A 16,843-nucleotide genomic window follows, 5' to 3' on the forward strand; every position below is an offset into this window, starting at 1 on the left:
ACCCAAAAAAACTAGAAAATGAGAAGAAAACGTAAATGCAGTAATTTACAATTCACAACTTGTAGGTTGTGTCTTGATTGATTTGCAGGACGCTATGATCTCTCCCTTTCCCCAGTTCATCTAATTGCACTCACACTGACCCGCTAATTACTTCCTGGTCTTACTTCCCTGCTCTACAAGGCTGTGTTAGTTCAGTCTAGAAAGAAGAGACAAGGAATGAGAGAGGGTGCATATCCAAACAGAGATACGAGGGCTAGATTAAAAATGCATGATGCATGTCAGAGCAGGAAAGAGAACATGTAGAATGAAACAGAGTGACAGAGCAAAGAGAAAGTGTAGCATAGACAATATATTTTAGATGGTTTGCAAATGCTGAGTAAAAAACACTGCGCTGACTGCTTTGTTTTCTGCCACAAAGCAGACTGCTTAGAATCATCAGCTAACAAGAGCACTCAGAGAGCGCAAACCTCAGCCAAGCATCAAATATCCACTCTGCCAGATATTCACATCTGAATCAATCCTGATCATGTACCATTCACACTTTAAAGACTTAAAGGACTTTCTCTCCCCAATATTGATACATTAGTTCACCACCATTTTTTTTTTTTTTTTTGAAAAATCACGATGAAATGCACAATCTTGGCCTGATCTGAATCAACCTCAGTGGGGTAATTGAACAACCAACCCAACATAACTGAGTCAAACTTCATAAACGATCCGTCAATTACAAACCGAGACATGTATTCTTACGATTTTGCTAATCAGAGAGGAGATAGGAAATTTTCTGTTCTAGAATCTGTTTATTGATCCAAATCCCCTCCAAAATTTAATGGAATCCTCCACAGCGTAAGATCAATCCTTGGTTAACATTTTGTCAAAATCTGTTAACTACTTATGACATAATCCAGCTAACAAAAAATAAACAAAGGAAAAAATATTACCTTCTTGGCATAGGTATCAAAATGAAACCACTTTGAGAAAATCATTATGCAGACTTACATGATGGGATGAGTCCAAATGACCAGTTGGGCAGAAGAATGCCGAACGGTTTGCTTCCTTCTTTTCTTTCTGATGTCTCCTGTCCTTTGTTTTTCTCTGACTTTGAACCTTTGGAAGTTGTCCAAACACTCCCCACAACAAAGGATTCTGAAACTGCGGATCTGGACTCCATTGCTGTGACACCAACTTTGGAGTATGAAGCAGCTGTGGTCAAGGGCAGGACTGTTTCAGCATCAGGTGCTACACTGGCAAAGACACCACCTAACAGGTCAGATGAATTTGTAGCCATCTCCCTCTTATCTTGAACCCATGAAATAGAAATGGATGGCTCGTCTGTTAATAAGCTGTCAGATGTAGTATCCCCTGTCGTTACCACGATGGTAGAGCCTGTGCTTTTAGTGTTTGCGGCCACTGTAGTCACCTCAGAGGTCATCAGCACCTCCATCAAAGCGTCACTGGGGGTCGTCATCACCTCCTTACTCTCACCCCTGAAACCTGCAGCAAAAGCTCCATCAGCATGATCCAGTCCATCATCCAGGGTTGATGATGGAGTGTCCACATGCTTGTGGATATAGAGGATTTCTCCTCGTGCCTCCTTTACCGAGTCTTGTTCTTGTAAGGGAGGAGTTTGGGTGGTGGGCTGTTCCACAAGCTGCCACTGGGACAGAGTAGTGTACTTAGCCACAGTCACAAGATCACTGTACCCGGGTAAAGATTCAGTTTCCGCTGTCATTTTAAAACCATTGTTCAGCACATTCTTGACTGACGATTCAAAGTTTCCACCCTCCCCACTCCCCTCTGTGTCTTTTTCTTCTCCTGAAGCCCCTCCTATAGATGGACTAATAGCCACCTCTTGGTCCTGGTCTTTGCCCTCACCTGAGTAGTTTTCGGAGTTGACGTGTTGAAGGGATGTGGGTAGGGTCATCACCTCAAGAAGACCTGCTTTGGCTTCCATTGGTTCCAAAGGGTTTTGTTTGCCTACATAAGCAATATCTCTTGAAGAACCGAGTTTGGGGCCATGCATTGCCTGGAAGGCCCACTGGAATGGACGAATGGCAACTGAATCAAATGCAGAGCTTTGTCCGGCATTCTGAGGAACCGAAAACTGGGCATCTTCACTGGGTAGCGAGCTTTTAGCGGGACGTGGTTCAGGAAAATCTATAGGGAAAAAAAATTAAAACACTCATAAATACAGTTAAATAATTAGCGGAAGTGATTTATTCAGAAATAACAATGAGAAATGATCCGAGAAACAAGAAAAAACTATTCAAAACGTTCTCCAGCATTTGCTGTTGAGATTTGCGACAAAATCTTTCTTTTTATTGTTTCTCTGTGTTGTGTAAATTGGTTCAAGAAAATCCTTTTAATACATGCAAAACCAAATAAGTTGAAGATGTAATGTTTCTCATTGAAGTCAGACATGAAACAAAGATGGCTCGTATTGTTTCAGTAGGTTTTCTTTTACTAATATATGTAATGGATAAATAAACATTAATAAGGAAAAAGTGAGAAAATACTTAAAGAGTAAGTACACCCCAAACCAACTTTTTTCTGCTGAATATGTGTATTTGGGTATTAAGTAGTGCTTTTGATTGATCCGAGTCCCGATCTTCACATTTAAGTAAAAGTAGTTTAATTTTGCATCTTTAGCTGTAAAATGTAAAATGTATGCTGGCCACTAAGGGTTGAACACTGGCTATTACAACTGAATTTTGCTATTGGTTGAACGGTAAGCTCTTAAAACCCTGGGTCATCACTTTAACTGTTGGCCCCGCCTCTCCTTTAAAACCTGACACCCGCCTCCTTGCAAACTGTAGTGCGTAGGTTGGATTGACAGAGTTCAGAATTCAGTACCACTCGGAAACGTCACCCATCCTCTCCTGCATCTCCACCTCCTCATCCTCCTCACCACCGGCTCCTGTCTGTGCTAAAGGCTCAAAAATGTATGGCTCCGGACCACCGTGGGGACGGATGGGAGGGGGCGGTTACTGAAAGCAGCTGGGCGTGTCTTACTGCTACAGCAGTAACGCCCATAATCAAGGCTTTTTTTGAATTTCCCTCCTAGCGGCAGCTCAGCAGAGGGCTGGGGTGAACTTGCCCTTTAACAAGTCAACCTTTCAATCTATACAAAATTACCTCCAATGAAGTCCAATTCCTGGGGCCACTGTTTTTGTGAGTACAACCCTGCATTAAAAAAACACAATATCTATTTACAAAAAAACTAAATCCGTAGAAACTAGAAATAGCAATACAGCACAACTGAAAGAAAAAATCATGATGTATATGCACGTAACTTGTAAACTTACAAGTGTCGATAACAGTTTTTACTGATTAGATCACAGGTTGAGTTGTTTTTAGGGCTGACTGTAAGATAGCAGATATGTTTACTGTATAAAAAACAAATCTCCAGGCCTAACTAAACACTCTGACAGTAGATGTTCACATAGTGATGACACAAATTCCATAAAGCGCTGAGAACATTTACTGTAAGTAATTGTTTGTGTTGTTTACATTTTTAACTGGAGTTTTACAATGCAATTTGAGAGAGGAATGGAGAAATCGCACTGTGTGACACAAGGATAAATCATTTTGCAAAGCCACTTCTAGTTTGCTCTATCAGAAACAAATATCAACCCTCTATAGAGAGAAACATTGTCACCAAACATAAATAACATCATAAAAGAACAGAAACCCAATCTGCACGTTGCAAAGCACCAAACGAAGGCACGTTAATGTTGAGACACATAAGATAATGAAGACCAGTAGAAGTTTATGGAAAATCCGGTTCTTATGAATCCATCGATTAGTTCAAAAAGCAAGTTTTGCTCTTCGTACATCAGTATGTAGGTGCACTTCTTCATTTTTATATGCAAAATGAATTAGTGCCCTATTGCATGTAGTAGTAACACTGTGAAGAAATTATTGGGTGGTAGATCCTGCAGTATAAAAAGGCTGTCTCTTTTTACACAAAAACAATAAAATCACTTACATTTTTTTCTAATGAAATCTTTTTTTTTCTTTTTCAAAGAATTCATCACAAATATGGATGATTTGTCTATTACTTGGGCGCACGGTGGCTTAATGGTTAGCACGTCCCAGTCACAGCAAGAAAGTCTTGGGTTCAAGCCCTGGGGTGGACACTTGGGTCCTTTCTGAGTGAAGTTTGCATGTTCACCCTGCCCTGTGTTTACATGGGATTTCTCCGGGTACTGCGGCTTTCTCCCACAATCCAAAATCATGACTTAAACTGATTGGAGTCTCTAGAGTAGGGGTGTTAAAGTCATTTTGTTCAGGGGCCAAATAAGGAGCAGTTTGATCTCAAGTGGGCCACAGACTTTATGCAGGAAAATGATTATTGTGCATTAGTTTGCACTTCTACGTATAAATAAAATACTAAATATGAAAGAAACTGACAATATTCAAGCAATAAGTGACAGACATCAGTCCCGACTCCCAACAGGATCTTCTTTTTTAATTTCCTAGATTTTGTGACAAATTTCTATTTAATTTAGAAAAATGTTATGTAATACTAGTTTAACATTAATAAGCATAATATAAGCACTGGGAAAACTGTGAGCCCCTATTGTTGAGTTTCATTCACACAATGATCCATGTTTTCTCTGAAAATTTTACTTTCTCCTCCAAGCCAAACTGGATACTCCAAAGGGTCGCATTTGGCCCCCGGGCCTTGAGTTTGACACTAATGCTCTAGATTGAATGTGAGTGTGAGTGGTCTGTCTTTGTGCATTGCTCGATGATGGACTGGCGCCCTGTCCAGAGTGTACCCCCACATAATGCACAAAGAAAGATGGAGATGGTTACCAGCAGACCCCCACGACGCTGAAAAGCGGGTCAGTGAAATAAATGTTTATTACTTATTACATGTTTAAACATTAATCTCTTTAGGTTTTTTTTTTTTTAGTTTTTTTTTTACATTTGTGAACAACCTGATTCATTTCCTGTAAAGTGGGAGGTTTTGGATTTCTTTCCTCCTCAGTGGAGCTGATCAGTAAGGCTATTAAAGTTCAAAAACAGTAATGGGGTCCACCCCCTGAGGAGTCCCTAGCACATTGTAAAGCTCCCACTGAACCGACAGGAAGATGAAATCAGATGCAATTTCACACTCCTCTCCTCTGTTCCTGCTTCCTTTTTCCCTTGTGGATTCTTTTTGGCGAGAACGGGCTGCCTGTGCTGGGAAAAGCCATGTGGAAAAACTGGGAGGTGCTTGCAACCTGATGAGTAAATGATTAGCTCCTCAACATGCTCCAGCGGGATCTGTTTATCTAAATGAAGTAGTCTGAGGAACCTTATCAGCTAACAGCTTTAAAGCAGACACTGTCGACACAATAAATAATTCACTGTCTGCACGGGTGACTCACGGCTGTAGTGGTTTTTTACACACAGTGTGGCAGTGTTACTGAAGTCCTAACTAGTGTTGCTCTACTCATCACTCCACTGTTTCCTCATTTATCATGTCTTAAAGTACGAATTACAACCCAAGCAGCAACATACTGCACTCAAATATGTTTTTTTTGTATGTTATTCAAATAGTTGGTTAATGCGTTTTGACAAACATAGGTTATTTTCCAGAATGATTTTACTTTACATTAGGATGGAATAATTAAACAAATGTGATGACCTTTGACCCGATGGTGTCAGGTGCATTGAATCAAAGCGAAGCTGCCTGATGGATGATAAGTGAGGTGTGCATATTGTTTCCAGACTATAGGTTCTAAGGAAATGTAAAAAAAAATACACCAGTTACTTTAACTTACAGAATACAGATAAACTTAAAAACACTCTTCTAATCATTCCGCAGAAACTTTGTTGATAAAAGGACACACTTTGCCTTTTGACATTCGTTAAAGTCTAAAGAGCTCCTGACACTGGGATGCTAAAAAGATTGCACAAATGCCATAGTATGGCAGCCATACTTAAGGATTGGCATTCGGACTGGGGTGTGAAAACCAGCCGCCACCGCCCTCCTCTCCCCGCCGCTGGAAGCCCAGCGCCCGGCCTCCCTCGTTGCGTCGGTGGCGCTCCCCCCTACTCCCTGGCCTTGCTGCCCTTGTCGGCCCCCTTTTGACTTGCCGACTTCCCTTACTAAAGAATCTACGTTTAACTGAACTATCGCGGCGATTAGTGCACCCATTAACCCAACACGAAATTACCATATTGTGCTCTTTTGGCTGTAAACAGAGGCTACACTCATTTCAGCTGCCCACAACATAGGCGCCGGGTCGTGAAATGTCCGTATGCTGTAACGACACGTGGGAACTATATATATCCAAGCCTGTGGTCACATGACTGCCGTAAAGCAATACGTTATATCCAGGCATTCTCTAGGTCACATGACCTGGCCAAAGACAGTCCGTCTCCGCCAAACTTACATGGCCCCGCTCGGAGCATTGACACTGTCAAGTGCTGTATTTTGGCCTGAGGGACCATTTAAAATAACTCATATGGGTCAACTCTTTAGGTCAAAAAGTCCACGGTGTGCTTTTAAATAAAGCATTTTACTCAAATACATTGAAACCCTTTTCCAGAAGAAAAGCAACTGAATGTATTAGTTCACATACGGTAAACCTGTATGACTGATGTGAATGACAGGTGTGAATAAATAATGGTTTCTGTAATGCATTTTGAGTCACATCCAAACAAACGCTATATAAATCCAAGCCATTATTATAACTGTTTATATTTGTTGTTAAAAGACTTCAGTAGAGCAAATCCTTGTGTTTCTGTAAATGTGAAGTGACAGGCTGTTATTATCAATTATCAAATAGGTTCTAAGATCTAGATATACCATCGAGTTAGCTTTAAACCAATAAGCTAAGACCATTGGAAAGTTTCATACAAAACATGCAAGCATCACCAAAAATGTCATTTTCTCCATCTTCCCCCTTTTTCTCACTCTGCTCACACCTCCGGTGTGTAACTTGCATTCACTGTGGTGATAATTACCGCCTACCCTCTCAGTTAGGCTCTAATTGGATAAAATGTAAATGGAGGTTGGAGTGAAAAGCAGAGAAGCCCAAGTCTTTGTTATTTGTATGAAGATATCAATAATGCATGCAAACTAAAGCTGGCTTTTTATTAAAACTTCGCTTTCAGATATGATGAGACCTGAGGTAGCACAGCAGTGACTATTTGACTTAATATTTTGCTGGGTTAGAAAAGCCCTGCAGAGCCTTTATAGGATCATTCCTCTCGGTCTAGGTTTATCATGAGTCTGCTTATTTAGTCTTGGTTTACCTCTTTATTCACTCCCTGTTCCTTGATTTTGCCTGCTCCTGTCCATGTTTTCCTGCCTGCCTAGTTTTCCTGCTCTCCACAGCTGCTCCTCATTCCCTCGTCAAGTTGGAGGAGGTTATATATACTCCCTCAGTTCAGTCAGTCAGTCTCTGCTAGATTGTTAACCTGTGAAGAGAGACTTTCAAGCTCTAAGAAATTATTGAGAGTTCCTGATTTTGGTTGTAAAGTGTGGAATCTGTGTTCTTTGTTAATAAACAAATCCGATTGGGGAATATTTCAGTTATCCTCCTTGTGTTGTGTGGGGCCCGTTTAATCAATCTGATTTAGATATTTCAGTTTCTTTCTACTCCTTCCTGCGTTGCATTTGAGTTCTTCTGTATACCTGTGATAAGGTTGTCTGTTGCGAGAGTGTTTGTCTTACTTTGCCTCCTCCTACTTTTTCACCTGCTGCCAAGGTCGAGATATATGTGGCAGTGATGAAAAGTAGAGGCTACTCCTTTAACCCAAAGCTGTGGGACAGTTTTAAATTTTTTGGCCCTGCTGTGATAAAAGTTGCCCACCTCTGCAATACAATGTCCTAATTCTGAAACGTTGCAAGCTTTTTGTTAACGTTTTGTTTTAATTTCATGTTAGAAATGTAAACCTTGAATAAATGGATCATCTTGTTATGCATTGATAGGTATTAGACAGAGATGAGCTCTTACTGTTCTCAGTAGGATGTGGGTTGTCAGTGGATCCTCCTCCTGAGGTCGTGCTGCTGTTCCTTTGCCCTGTGCTCTGAACCAATGGCATCACCTCTTGTTCTTGTTCAGACAGACCTTCTATTAGATGGTGCGGTGCAGGACCCCTTAAGGAATACGCTCCCTGTTTGTGCTCCAAGATGGCGTTTTCCATGCTGCCCTTGTTTTCACTGAGCTTTGGTGCAATCAGGTTACTGCTGGATGCCTCCATCTGTGTTTGGTTCTCCCCTTTTATTAGCTCCTCCACCTCAGAAACCTCTTTGTCTTCCGCCCAGTATTTAAAGGGCTTCATGAGCGTGTTAACAAAGTCAGTCAAAATGCCGTTGCTGGTCTGAGTTTGTGGGGCAGCAGAAACTGTTGAAGACAATCCAATGTTGCTCTTATCTTCTTCTTCATGGGCTGAACCTCCATGGCTCTCAAAGGTTTCGTAATCAGACAGCCTGGACATGATAGGTTCACCTGGGCTTTTAGACTCACCCTCATGGGCAGGTTGGCTGGAATTAGACACAGGTTGTCTTTCATCCCAAACTTCCTCGGGCCTTAAGTGGAAAACGACATGTTCTTCTGAGGTCTCAGTGGAGTTGTTAGGTTCAAAGGTAGAATGTTCTTTGTCCAGGTCGACTTGGCCAGTCTTATGAACTTCAGTGACCAGAGTCGTGGCTTCTGCTGCTGGCTTCCTAGCCTGGTACAAAGCCTGCGCCTCTGAAGCTCGAACCCCTGCTGGCTGGTGGGCTGAAACACACAACAAACACATCACACAGTACTCAATATAATTGGACTGCACATGAGAACATCCCACAAGCATCTATTTTACCAGCCTCACACATTTGTTTTTGTAATTTAATATTTGAGTGAATTTCTCAGGAGCAAAATGAAGTATACACATCACATCATTACCATTTCTTTTACAGTTTGCAGCATAAAGACATTGTTTACATTGTAGTGTGACATAAACATGATAATTTATCACATGTTCACTGCTAAGCTCTGTTGTAACAATTTACTTGTTTACTGAAAATCCTTGGGTCATGTGGAAATGGGTTTTCTGTGCAGGAAAATTTAAACATGAAAAAATAATATTCTATTTAAAAATGTGATTGTTGTGAAATCAGTATGATGTAAGCAACTGGGGGGCATATATGTCACACAATCACTTCACCACTCCTTTCATGTGTGACACAAACATCTTGTGCTCATTAAAATATGAGAAAGAACAGCCATTCCCCAGATCCTGCATTTGTTGCCATCATCGGCCGCCATCATTATACCTATACTTCCTCTACTTCATTTTCTCCACACTTGTCACCAGACTGGCTTAACTGATTACACAGAACAATATGCACACTATGTACAACTGTAACATATTGAACAGTCGACTCTTCCGCACCCATTCCATAGTCCTACTCTGACTCCCTCTTCGCTGTACCCTTCCCCCTCACCTAGGTGTAACACTGCCCTCTCTTTTTATATTCTCCCTTTAATGAAGTGTTTCTTACCGTTCCTTAAGGAGGGCTGGTGATGGTCACAATTATGCAATAAAATGAATTCATTTATTTAATTGCAGTAATAAAATGCATTGCTGACGCACAAAAAAAAATGTTTTCTGTGCAGGAATATTTAAACAAGAAAAAATATATTCTATCTTATAATTGAATTAACCCAAAATTGGCAAACAGAATGTGGTGTGAAATCAGTGTGACGTAAACAACTGGGGGCATATATATCACACAATCGCTGCACAACTCCTTCATGTGTGACACATGCATCTTGTGCTCATTAAAAAATTAGAAAGGACAGCCATTCCCCAGATCCTGCTTTTGTTGCCATGGCAATCACCAGGATGATGATGCTGCAGCTCTCATTACCTCTGTAGCAAAAGGCATCGAACATCGCTGTGGTGTCGGGGAAGCCAGTGCGGTTGGGGTTGTTGTAGACTGTGCGTACTCCAGGCTCGTCGCCGCCGCAGTTCTTCCGCGGGATGTTGATGGGGTAACGGACGCTGCCGTCGGCCAACCAGCCTGGATCACACTGGTCGAGGCCTGCCTGCCATCCGAGGTAGAGCTGGCCCACAGTCGCCAGTACAGCTCCTAAGGAGTGGCAGTGGGTGGAGGCAGTGGCCAGGCTCAGCTTCTCACGAACCGTGGAGTGAAAAACCTCTCCTGTGGGGGGTAAAAAGAAGTTATAAGTGGCGTCTTCACCATTTCGTCAAATGTCAACCCTTTTTTTTAAAAAAATCTTTATCATATGCATGACTCCGTCAGTCTTTGCTTTTGCCTTGCCTTTTAAAGAAAAGATAAAAGAAGTCTCACTGATTGACATAAATTATTTTAGACTGTACTCTCAAACATTAAAGACAAGCAAAGCAAAACTATACAAAAACAAATCATTATTTTCAAAGCAGAAGTAAACTATAAATAAAAAAGAAAAGAAGACTGCTGTGGTATGAGAAGGAAAAGAAGATATAAAGTAAGGTCTTGTTAAAGTTTACAAAGTAGAGATGAAGAAAAAGGCTTTGACAAGTGAGATGTAGAATAAAGCATGTATTATACTATCGCAATGATCTACTGGCACTATGATGAAAAATATATGAGCCAAATGGTAAATGGTGAGAAGTTATAGGGTTGGAACAGAGAATGATTTACTTCATGCCAACAAAAAGGAATGTGTTTCTGCTTTATTGAACTGTTCGGTGTAGGGTGAACGGATAACAGGAATCAGAGGTGAGGGAAGCATCATTGGATGGTATAAAGAGTGATGGGTGAGAAGATTAAAGGGGAAAGATGCTGTTAGCATGTGAGTAAATATGTGTGGTAGATACAAGTTCTTTATTACTACCGGGAGATACAGAGAACAGAGGAGAAATCATGGAGAAAATAAAGCACGTTCAAGTGTTGTGTGCAAATCAAGTTGTAGCACGTGTATGTGGAGTGGGAAAATTAAACACAATCAAAATCTGCCACAGTGCTCAAGTAAATTGTGTAAGTGCTTCTTTTTCTGCAATGAAATTAAAACAAATCTGTGCTGAAGAAAAACTGCAGCTTAAAAGACAATCTTGGGATGTGTTTAATTAGATCACAAATCCTGTAAAGGGCTGGTCCTGTTCAACGTGTATCAAATATATATCACAACTGCAACACACTGGGAGAGACATGTTGAGGAATAAAGTGGGTGGCCACCGGAGCAAATTAAACCCACTGCAGTGATTCAAAGGTCATCCAGCTCTCAGCGTGTTTATGTCTTCTGTAGAGAAGCTGTGGAAAATTTCACTACTAACATGCACAATGACAGCTGTGGCTGTGCAACCGCACAAAAAGTGACCTGGGTGAATGAACCATGGACATAAGTCAGACCTGCAATTTATTTTCAGGTGCATGCAGCTGGGCAGCACCATTTCCATGATAACCCAGCAATGACAGAGCTCTTGTGTTCCCTGGAGACGAGGGAGTAAACAATCCAAGAAAAACACCCTGTTTTAGAAGCGGTGACATGTAAAACTCTATTTAACGGAAAACTGCACCAGAATGTATTCACTGTTATGTAATTTCTACTCCTTGATGTTAGGGAGGAAATATAATTAAATTACTAAACCAATGCTGGCCCACAGACAAGTCACAAGCAGCTATGCATTTTGATTTAACTATTCTTTAGAATGGACTAAGGAATAAGGAACAATATAACTATTCTCACACCTTTTTTTTTTTTTTTCTTTGTCTGCACATTCTGTTGAAGGTTAACACTACAAGAAGTGCAATCTTTTAACAGCAATGCATATTTTGTTATTGCAATTAAATAAATTTATTTATTTCATTGCATAATTGTGAACATCACCAGCTCTCCCTAGGGAAGGGTAAGAAATACTTTATTAAAGGGAGGATGTAAAAAAGAGAGGGCAGTGTTACACCAAGATGAGGGGGTGGAGGGGGGTGGGGAAGTTAACAGGGAAGAGGGATACAAGATAGGAAATGGAATGGGTGGGGAGTAGTCAATAGGTTTCAAGTGATGCGATGTGAAATTGTGGTTGTGTATATTGTGCTTATTGTTGTGTTATCAAGCCAGTTTGGTGACCAGTGTGCGGCTTAGGAATAATGGTGGTGGCTGTGAACAGAGGAAGAAGTGAGTGGAAATTCCATAAAACAGGTATTTGGGAACAACGTGTCTATGGTTGAGCCCAGTATGAGTGTTATCCCACAGCCCAAGGCCAGTGCATCCATGACAAATGTATTTCCAAGAACCGCCACTGCAAAACCCATGAGCCGCCCCCGGGCCCGAAGAAGCAGTCAGGCCAGCAGCAAGAGCGGGCAATCTAGGGGCCCCCGGCAACCACCCCACGGCCAAGCAGCCCCCCGAACGCCCCCAAGATCCCAAGCCGAGAGGCAACCATCGCCCCCCCATACACACCCGAGAAAGCCCCAAGGAGCCAAGGACCCAGCGCACCACGCCACCGATCCAACCCCCAACCCCCAGACCCCCCACCCCAGTTTTTTTAAAGCCAGGGCCCCCTCCAAGGGCCAAGCCAGACCGCCTTGCCGGGATGTGGCCCCCTATTCTTGCCCCGACACCCTGCCTCACGGGGACCGGCCAGGACCGGCCCGGCCAGCCAGCCAATCACCCCCCCGGGACCAGGACCCCCCAAGGGCAAGCCCCCGGGCCAAGCCCCCGGGACGCACCCCCCACCCCCGCCCAGGACCCGGCCACAGCCCAGCAGGACCGCACAGCCCCGGACAGCCCAAGGCCAGCAGCCCAGGGCCCGCCGCCCCCCGGGTAGCGCCAGCCACCGGCCCGCGAGCAACCGGCGATCCCCACCGCGGGGACGGAGGCACCCCAATGGCACACATCATGTGCGGAACAGCAGCCCCGAGCCAAAGATGCCCCGGACCCACCCACCATTCCGCAGAGGGCAGGACAGACCCACCAGGCGGCCGACAGCAACCTCCACCACCGGAACAGCTAGCGCTGCCCCCCAGTGAACAGCATCGCTCCGAGGCGCCGAGCAACCCCGCCCCAACCCCGGCGAGGACACCAGCACACCCCCAGCACACCCACCCCCCAAACCGGCGAGGCAGGCCGCCCCGGGTCCGCACACCGCGGGGCCCGCCCCCAAGGCCACCAGCCGACGAAACAAGCACCAAGCCACACCCAAGGGGAGGAAGCGCCCCCGCGCCCCACCAGGCCGACACCGCCCGGAAAGACCCCGCAAGGAGAGACCCCAGCAAAGCCCCCCCGAGACCCACCGCCACGCCCGACCGCACCATCCTGATGTATTTTTACTCTATGCAGTGGCCCAGCCACAGACAGAGGGGCCAGGCCCCCACCGGAGAGGCCCAAATATGTGAACCAAGTAAGTAAGTAAGTATTTATTTATAAAGCGCTTTTCGCAGATAAAATCACAAAGTGCTGTACACAGAAACAATAAACATACATTTACATCACATGTGTAGCATCATAAAAGGGCAGTAAAAATTAAAAATAAAATCTTGTTAACTAAAAGCTTTTTTGAAAAGCGAAGTCTTCAAATGTTTTTTAAAAGTGTCCACGCAGTTCATCTCCCGGAGAGACTGGGGCAGACCATTCCAGAGTCTGGGGGCTGCAGCCTGGAACGCCAGGTCTCCTCTGGTTTTAAATTTAGTTTTTGGGAACCTTAGTAGACCCTGACCTGAGGATCGAAGGCTGCGTCCTGAAGTGTAGGGACACAACATGTCTGAAATGTATAGAGGAGCCTGGCCATGCAAAGCCCGGAATGTTAGAACCAGTATTTTATATTCAATTCGGAAATTGACAGGGAGCCAGTGCAGGGAGGAAAGTATCGGGGTAATGTGTGATGTTCTGGACGTACCGGTCAAAAGTCTGGCAGCAGCATTTTGAACCATTTGGAGTTTACACAGGGTCGACTTATTAAAACAGGTAAAAACTGAGTTACAGTAGTCAATGCGGGACGAAATAAAAGCATGGATGACCAGTTCCAGATCAGGTTTGGACAGTAGATGCCTCACTTTTGAGATATTTCTCAGATGGTAAAAACAGTTTTTAGTCAGTTGACGACAGTGGCCCTCCAAAGACATCGATTGGTTAAACACAACCCCAAGATTTCTGATGCTGGATTTCACTGATGAACCCAAATCACCGAGAGAGTTCTTAATAAGTGGGATCTTTTTATCAGGGGCGATGATCAGAGTTTCTGTTTTGTTGGGGTTTATCTGGAGGTAGTTTGATGAAAACCAGTTTTTGATGCATGAGATACAGTCCAAGAACTCAGGTAAAAAGTGAGACTCTGAGTCATTAAAAGAGCAGTATAACTGGATATCATCAGCATAAAAATGATAAGAAACATTTTTAAAACCACGGATCAACCGACCAAGAGGCATCAGGTACAATAAAAACAAAACAGGCCCCAGAACAGAGCCCTGGGGTACTCCACATGACAGGGTGGACACATTGGACATTACATCATTAAAAGCCACATTAAAAGTTCTACCATTTATATACGAGGCAAACCACTGTAGTACAGTACCTGAAAACCCCATTTCTGATTTGAGACGATGGATCAGTGTGTTGTGATCTACGGTGTCGAAAGCAGATGTTAAATCCAATAAAGTTAAAACTGTGTAGCGACCAGAATCAGCAGCCATCATCACGTCACTGGAAACCTTCACAAGGGCAGTTTCAGTGGAGTGGATCGACCTAAAACCAGATTGATATTTATCATAAAGATCATTATCTTCCATGATTGATGTTAGCTGCTTGGCTACCACTTTTTCCATCATTTTTGACATGAAGGGAAGCTTAGATATGGGCCGGTAGTTTATAGGCTGACCTGGATCAAGATTAGGCTTTTTGAGAATGGGATTTACTAGGGCGTGTTTAAAGTAGCTGGGGACTGTGCCGGATTTAAGTGAAAGGTTGATCAGTTTCACCAACCATGGACCGACTTCATCAAAAACATTTAAAAGCAGTGAGGTTGGAATAATATCCACAGGGCTCGATGTGGGTTTCATTTTTCTCACTAGATCCTGAATATCCTGTAGGCTGACAGGAGAGAAGGAGGACCATGTGCTGACGGGAGCGACAGAAGTGCACAAGCTGGCCAAAGGAGTCGTGATACTGGCCCTAATATCTTCTACTTTATTTACAAAGAAGTTTAAAAACATGTTACAATCATCCCTTGTGTGTACAGGGACATGGGGCGGTGGGGGTGTAACAAGATGTTCAATAGTGTTGAACAAGACTCTGGGGTTTCTCTTATTTTGTAGAACAAGGTTAGTGAAATAAGTAGAGCGGGCGCGCTTTATTATTTCATTTAGCTCCATTATCTTTTCCTTAAGATGGAGTCGATGCACTTCCAGTTTAGTTGTTTTCCACAACCGTTCCACTTTCCGACAGCTTCTTTTGAAGTTAAAAATGGTTTCATTCATCCATGGACAAGGTTTTTTATGAGTGCTAACAACGTTTTTAGCTGGTGCTACTGTGTCTAACAGAGTCAGACAGTGATTATTAAAGTTAGCCATAAAAGAGTCAACATCATCACAGCTAGCGAAGGGAGTTGGGTCAAAGGAGGCAGAAAACCCACTGAAAGCTGCTTCATTTAGGATGCGTCGCTGTTTTTTCACATTGGAAGGGATTTTAGTCAGAGTGATTGACAGGTTAAATAAAATACAGCAATGGTCACTTAACTGTAAATCATTTATGCTTAATTTGTCTATTTTTAAACCAAAAGAAAAAACTAAATCTAAAGTATGACCTTTGGTGTGTGTTGGACCTGACACATGTTGTACAAAGTTAAAAGAGTCCATAAGAGTCATCAACTCAGTGGCCATAGGACATGTGGAGTTATCAACATGGAGGTTAAAATCTCCAAGGATTAAAACACTCTCAAGTGTTATAATAGATGACATGAACTCAGAGAACTCATCTAAAAATATACGAGCAGGACCAGGCGGTCGGTACAGTAAAACACAGTGAAAAGAGTGTTCGTTTCCAACCTTGCACAGCTGGAGCTCGAAGGAGTTGAACGCGTTCGTGTCCAACAGTCTGCAGCTGAATGTGTCCCGGTAAACGAGCGCCAATCCTCCTCCGCGACGCGTGATCCGTGGGGTTCCAAACACAGAACAGTCTGCAGGGCGCAGCTCATTTAAGTGAACGTACTCGTTCTCCCGTTGCCATGTCTCTGTGATGAACATCAGGTCCAACCCGCGGGACATGAAAACATCTTTCAGGATGTGCGCTTTATTTGCCAGCGATCTGGCGTTTTGTAATCCAAGGCGCAGCGACACTTCCGTGTTGGCCCGTGGAGAGTCGCGCTGCAGCGGGCGAAGGCATCCATAATCCACGGCACGGTGTCTGGGAAGGCGCCGGTGAAGCAGCGCTACGAGCGGCAGATGACGCAGGCCGGTGATCGGAAGCACGGGAGCCACAGGCTGAATCCACCGTAATCCATTTGACAGCGGGTGTCCCGGAGCAGTCCCAGGACAAGACCTCCTGTACGCCTTCACCTTCACCAGGAGTCCAGCGCGTCTGCCCCGCCTCTTGGCACGCTTCCTACGCGGGACAGGTGCACGCAGCAGGTAGGCAGGCACCGAGGCCAAGTGTGGAGGAAGTCTGGAGGTTTGATCCTCAGGGCAGCTCAGACGTACCTCATGTGCATGATTTAGGTCCATTAGTGCCTGACGATCGTATGTCAATACTGTTGCATCAATGTTTTGGCACAAAAGAACGATCAGGACACAGACAAACAGAAATTCCAGCAGAGCTGGCAGACGGCAGCCGGTACACGCTGGCGCCATCTTGACAATGCTGTTAGCAACCAACCCACCACCCTGTTATGGTGCCTCTCCATTCCCCAATGGAGAGGCACT

At 43.7% G+C, this 16,843-nt stretch overlaps 1 protein-coding gene across 1 annotated transcript in view; it reads right to left on the reverse strand.

The window, feature by feature from the left end:
- Positions 1-16,843, reverse strand: part of ncanb (neurocan b) — a 224,072-nt gene that overhangs the window by 114,724 nt on the left and 92,505 nt on the right. The window contains 3 exon segments of the mRNA XM_028443465.1: positions 1,000-2,157; positions 7,959-8,726; positions 9,860-10,153. Coding sequence (XP_028299266.1) covers positions 1,000-2,157; positions 7,959-8,726; positions 9,860-10,153 — 2,220 coding nt within the window.

Source organism: Gouania willdenowi, chromosome 4 (assembly GCF_900634775.1).
Source record: "Gouania willdenowi chromosome 4, fGouWil2.1, whole genome shotgun sequence".
Lineage (NCBI taxonomy): Eukaryota > Metazoa > Chordata > Actinopteri > Blenniiformes > Gobiesocidae > Gouania > Gouania willdenowi.